Source organism: Taudactylus pleione, unplaced genomic scaffold (genome assembly GCF_031769625.1).
Source record: "Taudactylus pleione unplaced genomic scaffold, aTauple2 ptg001408l, whole genome shotgun sequence".
NCBI lineage: Eukaryota > Metazoa > Chordata > Amphibia > Anura > Myobatrachidae > Taudactylus > Taudactylus pleione.
In genome coordinates this window covers 3196259-3208858 of record NW_028285808.1, presented here as the reverse complement: position 1 = coordinate 3208858, position 12600 = coordinate 3196259, and the positions used below count along the sequence as shown (strand labels likewise).

At 47.8% G+C, this 12600-nt stretch overlaps 1 protein-coding gene across 2 annotated transcripts in view; it reads right to left on the bottom strand.

Annotated features, from left to right (window-relative positions):
- Nucleotides 1-3723: 3723 nt before the first annotated feature.
- Nucleotides 3724-12600, bottom strand: part of LYAR (Ly1 antibody reactive) — a 29426-nt gene continuing 20549 nt past the window's right edge. For both annotated transcript variants that reach the window (XM_088463585.1, XM_088463586.1), the window contains exons 8-9: nt 5886-5971; nt 3724-4639 (exon numbers count right to left, since the gene is read on the bottom strand). In XM_088463585.1, coding sequence (XP_088319711.1) covers nt 4505-4639; nt 5886-5971 — 221 coding nt within the window. In that variant the 3' untranslated portion in view covers nt 3724-4504. The remainder of the gene's footprint in view (nt 4640-5885; nt 5972-12600) is intronic.

Sequence of the window (12600 nt, the reverse complement as noted above, 5' to 3'; positions counted from 1 at the left end):
ATTTTTTATCATCCTCGTCCGTACCTGACACTCGCGGCTTTTTGCAAGGTCAAGCAATTATAATTGTAAATGATTTTCTATTTCAATTTAGCTTTGAAAACAAAACAGAATTGGTTAGTAGAAGGCGCCGGAGAGCCCTGCTCGGACAGACTGTACAATAGGCGAGTCTGTAAATATTTTACAATTACTATGTGCAGCTTACATTACTTTCCCTGATTATTTTTGGATTATTATTTGACTTGTATTGAGCCTTGTAATTTAAGAAAGGATTACAGATAATGCTATAAGGCAATGCCGCCTGTTTATGATACATAATAGCACAATGGTTATGAAAGAGCAGCAATGTCTCTGTATCAGATTTAATTTGAAGATTACAGTAGCTTAATAAAATAAATATTAAACAATGGTGTTCTTTACATGACGTGGCCCCAATGCTACCTACTTCCAAATCAACAAATTATTATTTATTGCCCGCTTAATCAGCCTCATCTGGTAGAGAACAATGTCTGGATGGTCTCTTGGTCACTGTGCCCCTCATCTCCCCCCCCCTGTGTTTATTAGTCATTGTGACCCTCTTATCTCCCTCATGTGTCTTGGTCATGAAGGCCATTATCCCCGGTTACTGTGCCTCTAAACTCCCCCTCCCCATGTGTCTCTTGGTCACAGAGCACCTGGTCTCCACCCTGGTCTCTTGGTCACAGAGCACCTGGTCTCCACCCTGGTCTTTTGGTCACAGAGCACCTGGTCTCCACCCTGGTCTCTTGGTCACAGAGCACCTGGTCTCCACCCTGGTCTCTTGGTCACAGAGCACCTGGTCTCCACCCTGGTCTTTTGGTCACAGAGCACCTGGTCTCCACCCTGGTCTCTTGGTCACAGAGCACCTGGTCTCCACCCTGGTCTCTTGGTCACAGAGCACCTGGTCTCCGCCCTGTGTCTCTTGGTCACAGAGCATCTGGTCTCCGCCCTGTGTCTCTTGGTCACAGAGCATCTGGTCTCCGCCCTGTGTCTCTTGGTCACAGAGCATCTGGTCTCCGCCCTGTGTCTCTTGGTCACAGAGCACCTGGTCTCCGCCCTGTGTCTCTTGGTCACAGAGCACCTGGTCTCCGCCCTGTGTCTCTTGGTCACAGAGCACCTGGTCTCTTGGTGACAGAGCAGTTTTCCTTCCCCATATGTCTCTTAGGGGTGATGAGGTGCTCTACCCCCCATGGGTTTCTCAGTCAGTATCACCCGCACTCCTATCTACTGCCCCATTGAGTCTGCATGTACCACCTTGCTCCACTGTGTCTGCATGCACGTACCACCATACCTCTTTGTCTCCCTTGATCTGTTTAACTGGTCCCCATGGCCAGTAACTGGTCCTCATATTTTTATCTGTTGCTGCAAACCCTCATCTACCCCATTTGTTTCACTAGGCGATATATATCCTTCAGTCCATCTGGCAGTGTGCAAGACGTCTCTCAGTGATGGCCGTGCAGCACAGCAGATGCAATATATCTGAGAGACATCTTTCACATCTGCTTGTGTGTACACACAACCGACTGACCCATATGTTGGCTGCAGGACCAGCGATATTGACATCACAGCTGATTCTTCTGGGCAGACATATAGGGCTGCCGATTGGTAAGTGCGTATGCACAAGGAATACATACAATTTACCATGCGGCCGGCGGTTCTAATCCCGACAGCGGCATCCCGGCAGAGGAGGAAATCCCGATCATCAAAGGTAAGTATTTACTAACCTAATTCTATCCCCTAAACTCCCCCCAAGTGCCTAACACTAATCCCCCCTTTCCCGCCGCCTAAACCTAAGTCCCCCAGGTGGGTGCACCCTAACCTCCCCCGGGGGTGCCTAACCCTAACCCCCTTTCCCCTAGCCGAAACCTAACCTCCCGGGGAGGTGCCTAACCCCCAAGTCCCCCCCGGGAACCCTAAACCTAGCCCTCCCCCCCTGCGGCTGTCCGCATCTGGCTTACCTTCGATCGGTAAGCCAGGTGTTGGGCTCCCGGCGTAGGTAAAATGACAGACGGGATATCGACGCCTGTCATTTAACCCCTTGCCGTGATTAGACAGTCGGGAAGCTGACGGTCGGGATTCCGTCCATCGGCTTCCCGACTGCTTCCCATGCACAAGGTTGTTTGCACATAACCATGCCAAATTGTTGGATCGGTCGCCAGTCTAACAAATTCTCGTTTAAGTGTGTACCTCACATCAGATGAAAGGCTGTAATCTTCATATATGATGCTCTGCAACCACTTATTCCAACAAAGATCACAGCCTAGGTCACAGAAGGACCTGCACTCGGCAGAATAATCTTTGGAGAGTCCATTAACAAAAAAACAACAACAACTAATAAACAAAAGTATATAGAATGAATTTCCCCTTCATTATTTAGAATGACATTATATAAATCGTTTAATCGCACAAACCTAAATTATTATTCCAGAAAGCTGTCCCGGTGTGTCACGTATTTAAGAAAAGAGGATATATTACTTTTCACAAAGTTATTTTATTAAAAGCTGTTCTGTAACCATTAATAATCTGTATTTTGAAAACTTGTCCTATTGTATACTGTACAAACGACAGAGCCCAAAGGCAGCAAATTAACAATGCCAAAAATATACATTAATTAACTAACTATCTCCTTCCCGAATGTCCCGGAACATCTCGTACCATAAACTGTACATAAATTTCAGAGAAAGTGAAAAATGTACATAAATTTGTGTTATGGCGAATGTATAGTAGGGCACCATAATAGACATATATATGACTTGCCCACTTTAGACTCAAACCTTACATAACAGCATGGTAATACTCATATGGTTAGTGTTCTGTCCATCACAGAAAGCAAGAGTTTGATCAGCCATTTGCTTTTGCATGTTATTGTGACGGATGACCCCACGGGAGGCCGCGTGGTCAGTCATAGTGGTTACACACTTGCCGATGTGGACGATAGGTCGGCCCGATCCGGCGGAACGCGTGACATACCGTCTAGTGTGTACCCACCATTAGACATGGAAACAAGGTTGAGCGATTTGTAGCATCATCGCCAAATTCTATAGCATTCATCTCCATTAATAAAGATTTTATTCCATGGAGAGTTTAGGAATTACCCATACTAATCCAAGCATTCGTTTCCTGAGAGAACTTCAACCTTCGCAAAATACATGCATTCCTAGAAAGCCAGACAGCCATTTGTTCCAGTCAGATTAATACATTATAAAAAGTGAACTGCAAATAGTGGAGGCAGACATTTTGTTCTCTGAACTCTCTTTATAAGAAAGCAGCTTATTGAAGCAGTAGCTAATGGCATCAATATAGCACGAAGCCAAAGTGTCCATTTTGTGGGCTTGAACTAATATGCAAATGTAGCTGGCATATTCACCAGGATCCAGTATCATTAGTTAAGCATCAATGCCGCCATTTTTATAAAAATATAGTTTTATCCCAGAATATGGCTGCCGCCACTATACTTCATATACAATGCAGACCAAAAAGGTACAAAAATTGGACATTTCCCCCCTAAAACATCGACAGTTGTGAAGACGTGAGAATAAGCAACCAATAAAAACAGTGTTTAAAAAAACAAAACAAAAATGGAGCTATAATACATAGTCTCAACTACTACATTTTCTAATGAATAATGTGTATACAATAATACAACCCATAACAGCATAAACTGGATCATGTGGATTAGTAGCTATAAAATGGTGAATATTAGATGTAGCCTCTTTTTTTTAACTTCTGAAGTATGGACTTAAGATCAAGCAAATTCCTGGTCAAACGATTAAACTAGAACCTCAGCAAAGAACGTTTTTTACACAAATCCCTGCAGTTACATTTCAGTGACCCATACATAGTACGTGACGATATATCAGTACCAATATCGTCACATATATTAGGATAAGAAGCACCTATACTATACACGCAGTGGTGGGGCGGCCATGTTGTAGCCTGAACAATTCAATGGAAACCAGAGACATCACTGAGAAGCTTAAAAACCATTATTCATCAAGCGCTAGGAATCCTAGGATTGAAACGATAGGTTGCATTTTCATGAATCTTTGTTCAGTCCACAAAATGGCTTCCATCTCTGTGTATAGGCACACATTCAATTTCTGCAGGGAGTCCGGGGTCTATGTCTTGCAGAGAGAAATAAAGTGTACGGAGATAAAGTACCAAACAATCCGCTCCTGTCATTTTGACAGTTCGGAGCTGATTGGTTGGTGCTTTATCTCCGTCCACTTTCTCGCTCTCCAAGGCTTAGTGAATAGACCCCATAGTGTGAAAAGTCTGTAATGGATAGTGAATCCTTTATATTAAGCAAACTAAATATGAAACATCTTACTAAACATTGCAGTTAGGTCAGTATACAACAATGCACACAAAGATGGCTGACAGTATAACGTATGCCATTTGGAAAGAAAATTGGGTCCACTTTTTTTTTCTCATCTTTTTAGCATTTCAGTTAGCTAGATTTAAATGAACGTACATACAATTCTTTATTTTATTTGACTAGTTTTACTCTCTCTTTTAACACTCTAAATTTCGGATTGTTTTTTATTTTCGTGTTGAAGGTAGCGAGAAGCTCCTTCTCAGACTTGTGCGTTTCAGAAGACGTGGCGTAATACTGAGAAATAACCTACGAAAGGAACGGAAGACAAAACGGATTACTATCCTCTCACACAGTGGAACTGTGCATCAGAGAAAGTGTCATACAGAAACATTCACAAACACACTACAGACATGTTCGGTTGATAATAAATTATAAATATAACAGTGGAAAAATGAAGGGTCCCGATTCAAAAGTATTTTTTTACATAAATAATAATAATAGTGGTCTCCCATGGTGTTGTTTGCATGTAAGGTGGTCCATTTCCAAAATCACAGCTCCCATGTCTGTTGCCTGCTAGAGAGCCTGTATAAAGAAGCTGCCTGGGGGAGTATAAAACAGCTCTACCAGGAGAAATAAATGGGGCAAACCAGCACATTATTATATATGCATTTAAAGGCGGCACTATGTAATGTATATGTAAACTGAGATTCCACAGCTCGGCGAGAGATCCGCTTTAAGTATTGAAGTGCTGATAATACAGCCATTTTGACTTCTGAAATATTCCCTCTACTGAATTAGATTCAGGCTCCAGCACTAAATAACCTGTTTCAGAGTTCATGTCGTCACACATGATAGTCTTACATGTGACCAGATAGATGCGTTAAGTGCGGTAGATGCTTGTTGCCACTAGGGGGGAAAACAGAAACCTAATTATGGAGTTTTTGTCTTGGGGCTATGAGACTAGGGGGCCCATTTATCATTGAATATTTGAGGTAAAATCCAGCGAATATTAAGTTTCCCCCGGATGTATCAAGGAGGGATCGCAGCAGGTACCTGCTGAGATCCCTCCATTCCCGCAGGCAGCCGCATCCCCCATAGGTTGCTAAGGGGGATGCGATGCTGCCAGATTTACCAATATCCGGAATGCGATGCATTCTAGATATTGGCCCCCTCAGCTAACGCCATCTGAAGATGGCGTTAGCCGTTGTAGCCTATGGGCTATCACCGCATAATTAGCCGGCGGAGTGCTCCCCTGGTACCCTACCCCGGCACTGGCTGATAGCTCTCCGGAGACATCGCAGGGACGGACTCCTTTCGGAGCCTGTGTCCCTGCATGTTCCGGATCATACATCTGGCCGTTATGTTCGCACTTTGAAATGTGATCATGGGTGGTAATGACATGCCCTGATCACACTGCAAATGCCATAATTAATAAATGGGGGCCATGAACTGTCAACTGTGACTTATCCATGGTGAAAGCAAAAAAATATATATACCGCATGTATAAACAAGAATGTTTTTATACAATGCAGAAGTAAAAAGTGCGGATTACCTTTTTCCTCAGTTTCTTGATGGGAAGCTCGTGGTCTGGAGCCTTCTGCAGAAGCGCCTTGATCGTTCCTTTCCAGTTAAATTTACCTGTAAAATGTCAACAACTGCATATCATCCCTCTCACAGTTACTGGGATTTTATGGGCTACTAAAATGTACAGGTTAATTCACTATACTAAAGGGATTTTGCCAAGAAGATATATTACAAATAATGGTTTAATACAATCATGTAGATATTTGAAAAACACAGTAACCAGAACGGTTTATGCACAGAGCAAAGCGTTTCATGCTATAACCTCAATGCAGGCTAGGAGCAGAGGTCTGCCACCATACTGCCTGCCCTAGGACGCATTTCATAGACTACGGCTCCTGCCACCTACCAATTATACCAACACAAATGAACCTATTGCCCCTATGCTATTCTACTGTCAATTGAATATTAAACCTGAATAAGATTCACAGGAGAAAAGAGACAAAAATTATGGAAGTCTACTGAAGTGTAAGCTCTGCAGGTCCTATAGTCAGTAGGCTATGTACTATACTCCATATTTTGTCATTACACATTTTACAAAATGACAAATGCAGCAAATAGTGTTACAGTGCCATTGGTGTTATGTAATGGAGCAAGAGCTGGGAGACTGTGGACTAGCAAATATGGCGGCTGCTCTGGATGTAAGGCGAGGCCCATCTCAGTACTGGTATAAGCGGCAAAATGGCCTCTTACCGCGTGTTATTTAATCAACTGTTTTGCCATTTTATTATTTCATAGTGCACAAAAAAATAATTGTATTGTCCTATATGAGGTAGGTTCAACAAATAGAGAAACAAATCCCCTCAATGACCCAATAACAGACAATATTAATCAAAAAGAACAATTTTAAATGCCGGCATGCACAATCACAAGTGCTGACATACAAGGCGCATAATCAAAAGTGCCGACACGCAATGCACCTAAAAGTGCCGACATGAAATGGACAATCATACGTGTCGTCATGCAATGCACAATCATACATGCAGACTCTCTGACCAAGCCTGACTTGTATTGTGTGCTGCCTGCTTACTGAACTTATCACCATATTTACCATTTCTCACTGCCTTATTGCCTACTTCCCACTATCACCTTATTTACTGCATTAACTGCCAACTTAAAACTGTATTGCTATTTTACTGCTTATATGCCACTATTTACTGCCTTATTTTATTGAACACTACCAACCGTATTACATTATCTACTGCCTTACTTTACTGCCCCTACTACCAACAGTATAGTGCATCACCATCTATGAACGCCTCTTGTACTTATTCCCTCCCCTCATCCTCCTACTGGTACCCACAAGCCAGCCCCCAATTCCTTCTATCCATCCGCCCTCTACTCCCATAGTTGACCACTATGGCCCACATTCAGAGCCGTACGCTCGGAGCAGAGCGCACGCTCTGAATGAGGGCCGCCCTCCATAAAAATGGAGCGTCCTCCTGGACGCTCGTATAGCTGTGGGTCACCACCCACAGCCTATACGAGCGTGCAGTTTGATGGCCGCGATGGTCGTGACCATCGAAACTGCGAGCCGGAGCCTGCGGTTGAGGTTTTCAACCGCAAGCCCCGGAGTGATTTTGGCTCTATCAGAGCCAAAATCACTCCCACTGACATCACTAGTGATGTCAGTGGGCCGGCTTCTGACGGGAGGCGTTCCTGCGGGAACGCCCCCGTCAGGGAGGCACGCCGCCGGCACGCCCACCAAAGGGGGCGTGCTGTCAATCAACATCGACAGCACGCCCCCTTTGATCAGACACAACGAGCGAAGGAAAGTCCTTCGCTCGTCGCGTCTGGCGCATGCGCATGACGGAGCTCCCGCCGTCGTGCGCATGCGCAGAGCACAACATCGACCCACTTGCGAGCGGACAGCCGCTTGCGAGTGGGTCTGAATCAGGCCCTATGTCTCCTTGTCCCCGTCCCATACCCTTTCTCACCTCCTGACCCCATCTCCAACCCATATACAGCAGTACACCATCAATCCGGCCAATCTCATCCATATCTTCCCTTTCTCCTGCGCACTCTTGAATTCCAGATCCATCCACAGCTCTCAGCTCTCCATGACCTCCGTCTCCAACAACATTCTTGCTATCAGACACCTGGCTTTTCTCCACTGACACTGCTTCACCTGCTGCTCTCTCCTATTGGGGATCCTCTTCAACCACTCCGTCAGAACTGATTACCGCACAGGTGGTGGGCCGGGCATTCTTCTATCCCCAACTAACTTTCGGGTCATCCTCCCAAGCCTTCCCTTTCTTCTGCTTTGAAGTCCACTCTATCTGTATCTTCTACCCCCGTCCATCTCCACGTCTTAGGGCCTGATTCACAACCGATCGCGACTGCGACCACGCACGCAATCAGCCGATTGTCATGTTCTGCGCATGCATCACAGTGCGCGAACCGGCCACTGCGAACGGGACTGCCATTGCAGTGACTATGCAGACCCATCACAGAGCGATTGACAGGAAGTACCTTTTGTGGGTGGTGAGGGGGGGGTGGTCGTAGAAACGCAGGCGTGCCAGTGAGTTTGAACGCTGTTGTATTGGCGTGCGTAAATTATACACTGTAATGCCGTACGCAGCCTCATAGCGTGCGATGAAGTTAGTAATTCCTGAGTAAGGTCAGAGCTTGTGCAAGTGTGCGTGAGGCTGCGATGGTACAGATAGTTTCACAGTCTTGCTAATGTTGTGCTGCGATGGCATATCATCGCAGTGAGACTGTGTGCGTAATTGCAGCTGTGATTGCAGTTGCGATCCGTAGTGAATCAGGCCCATAGACATCTACCACCCCCCTGGTCCCAATTCCTTAATAACTTTGGTGCCTGGCTTCCCCACTACCTCTCCTCTGACCTCCCCTCCATCATTCTTGGCCACTTCAACATACTCACTGACATCTCCACAAACCTTCAGTCCACCAAACGTCTCCCTCCTCCCTACCCAGTGTCTTGGCCACTCCCTTGACCTTATCTTCTCCCATCTTTGTGCCCTCACCAACTTCTTAAACTCTCCATTCCCTCCTCTGAACACCATCTCCTCTCCTTCTGTCTCATCTCCAGCATTCCTCCCTACACCAAAACTACCTTCACCAGATGCAATCTTGATGCTCCTGACACCACTATTTTGTCCTTCTCGCTTGATACTCCTCTCTCTCCTCTTCCACCGGGTCCTGGCAGCTATGAGGCCAGGAAATCTGCATCCAACGTCGCAGACCCTGGCTTCTTCCCTCCCGAAAAACGGGGATGGCGCACCCCCGTTTCCGGAAATGGTGGCCAGCCACGGCACCGCTTCTCCCCCCAAACGCCACAGCATGTCAATCATGCTGTGGATCGGCGGGGTCTGCGAGTGTGATCGGAGGACCCGTCCTACATAGACCTTAAAGCATCGGAGATGTGCGCTAACCATCGGGTTAGCGTACATTTCTGAATCAGGCCGTAAGCCATAACAGGTGAGCAAAATAATAAAAAAAATTTTTATAGTACAGATGTGTCCACATCTATCCTCTAATTGCGCCAAATAACAAGAGATATGGTAAGAACTTACCTTTGTTATCTCTGTTTCTACGAAGTCCATAGGGTCCACAGGGTTGACCTTGGGGTATAGCTGGATCTGGATCCACGCAGTTAAAGCTTTGCTGCTCCCAGGATGCACTTGGGTCCGTCCTCCTCTATACCCCGCCCCCGACCACAGGCACCTCAGTTGGTAAGCAGCTAAGGCCGGAGGAGGAGACTAAACAGAGAGAAGGAAGACTGGAACACACAAGAAACCATACTCACAGAAATGGGAGACGGAAAACCGGTGACCAGCCACACAGGCCATTTGAAGCCAGGTGCGTCAGGGCGGGCGCCCTGTGGATCCTATGGACTTCGTAGAAACAGAGATAACAAAAGGTAAGTTCTTACCATATCTCTTGTTTTCTACTTCAGGGTCCATAGGGGGTCCACAGGGTTGACCTTGGGGATGTCCCAAAGCAGTTCAACTAAGGGCGGGGACGCTCCTGTGCTGAAAGGAGTACCCGGCGCCCAAACGATGCATCCTGAGAGGCGAAGGTGTCAAACGCATAGAACCTCAAAAACGTTTGAATTGAAGACCAAGTGGCCGCCTTACACAGCTGAACAGCGGAGGCGCCATGTCTAGCAGCCCAAGAGGGACCCACAGAACGAGTGGGAATGAGCCTTAACAGAGGCTGGCACAGGTAAACCCTCCTGTGCATAAGCCTCACAAATAACGGAACGAAGCCAACGGGCTAACGTTTGCTTGTTGGCAGGCCAACCCCTCTTGTGAAAACCGAAGAGGACAAACAAAGAATCCGACTTCCTAACCGAAGCAGTCCGGTCCACATAGATTCTAAGTGCCCGGACTACATCTAAGGAAGCCTCACCAGCTGAAAGATCAGGTGACTGAAAAGCTGGCACAACAAGTTCCTGATTAATGTGGAACTTTGAGACCACTTTGGGCAAAAACTCAGGACGAGTGCGGAGCACCGCCCTGTCCTGGTGAAAAATCAGAAAAGGAGGGCGACAGGAAAGCGCCCCCAATTCTGACACCCTCCTGGCAGAAGCAATTGCCAGGAGAAAAATGGTCTTAAACGTCAGCCACTTGAGCTCCACCGACTCAAGCGGCTCAAAAGGAGGACCCTGCAAGACCCGCAGTACCACCGCCAAGTCCCAAGGAGTCACCGGAGGCACGAAGGGAGGCTGGATCCTGAGAACACCTTGGAAAAAGGTGTGAACATCTGGCAGTGTAGCAATCCGTCGCTGAAACCACACGGACAAAGCAGACACATGAACCTTCAGAGAGGCCAGGCGTAAGCCGAGGTCCAAACCCGATTGAAGAAACTCCAAGATTCTGGGAACCCGGAACACCTGCGGATCATAGTTTCTGGATTCACACCACTGAAAATAAGTGCGCCACACCCAGTGGTAAATCCGCGCGGAAGCAGGCTTGCGTGCCCTAAGCATGGTACCAATGACCGAACTGGAGAAACCCCTAGACCTCAAGACGGCTGTCTCAAGAGCTGGGAGAAGGTACGGAGCGTCGATGGAGAGGCACCTCAGATCGGAGTACCAAGGACGTCTGGGCCACGCCGGAGCTACCAGCACGAGCGTGCCGCCGTCCTGCTTGAATTTCCGCAGAACCCGAGGAAGCAGGGATATCGGAGGAAACAGATACACCAGGTGAAACGTCCATTTCACCGACAGTGCGTCTACCAGACAGGCGCCTGCGTCTCTTGTCCTTGACCCGTAAACGGGAAACTTTCTGATTGTGACGGGAGGCCATCAAGTCCAGCTCCGGCAGCCCCCACCTGTCCACGAGTAGCTGAAACACCTCTGGGTGAAGCGACCATTCCCCAGGATGCACGTCGTGACGGCTGAGGAAGTCCGCCTCCCAATTGAGGACTCCGGGAATGAAGACTGCCGAGATCGCTGGAATGTGACACTCCGCCCAAGCAAGAATGCGAGACACCTCCGACATTGCTGCCCAACTGCGAGTTCCCCCTTGGTGGTTGATGTACGCCACCGTGGTGGCGTTGTCGGACTGCACCTGAACCGCCCTTCCGTGAAGAGCGGGGCCGGACGACTGCAGGGCCCTGTATACTGCCCGCAGTTCCAGGATGTTGATCAACGACCCTGAAGCGATAATGAGCCGGTCACTGTCCCCCAACCCCGGAGACTGGCATCCGTCGTGAGCAGGACCCAGTCTGGGATCCAAAAGGGGCGCCCCTCGACCAGATGCGCTGTCTGAAGCCACCAAGCCAAAGACTGCCGAACCTCCGGGGACAACAACAGCATCTGAGAGCGGATCCGGTGAGGTAACCCGTTCCATTCCGATAGAATCAGCCCTTGCAGGGGCCGGGAATGGAACTGGGCAAATTCCACCATGTCGAATGTCGACACCATGGACCCCAGAACTCTCATAGCCGAATGGACAGACAGGTGGCAACTGCTCAGGCAACTGTGTATCCGCAGCTGCAGGGAGGAGACCTTCTCCTGAGTCAGGAAAATCCGTTGCTGACGAGAATCCAGCAGGGCTCCCAAATGAACCATCCGCTGTGATGGAATCAGGGAGGACTTCTTCCAATTTATCAACCACCCGTGGGCTTGAAGACAAGCAATGGTCAGGTGGAGATGTCGAAGAAGCACCTCCGGGGAGCTCGCCAGCAGCAGAAGATCGTCCAGGTACGGCAACAGACGTATACCCTGACCCCGAAGGTGGGCAGCCATAACTGCCATCACCTTGGTGAACACCCTCGGAGCCGTGGAAAGGCCGAAAGGCAACGCCCGAAATTGGTAGTGATGGTTCAGGATAGCAAACCTCATATACCGCTGATGTGCCGATGCTATGGGCACATGGAGATAGGCGTCGTGGATATTGAGGGAGACCATATAATCCCCGGGTTCCATCGCCAGAATGATGGAACGTAACGTTTCCATCCTGAACTTGGGAACTCTGAGGTATCTGTTCAGAGACTTCAAATTCAGGATAGGGCGATGAGAACCATTGGGTTTCTGCACCAGAAACAGATTAGAATAATACCCCGTCCCGCGCTGAGACTGCGGAACGGGAACAATGACCCCTGCTTGTAGCAAGGATTCTATAGCTACCTGAATCTGGCCAGCTTTGGTCTTGTCCAGAGAAGGACTCGTGCAGAAAAACTGGTGGGGCGGCCTGAACCGAAAAGACAGGGCG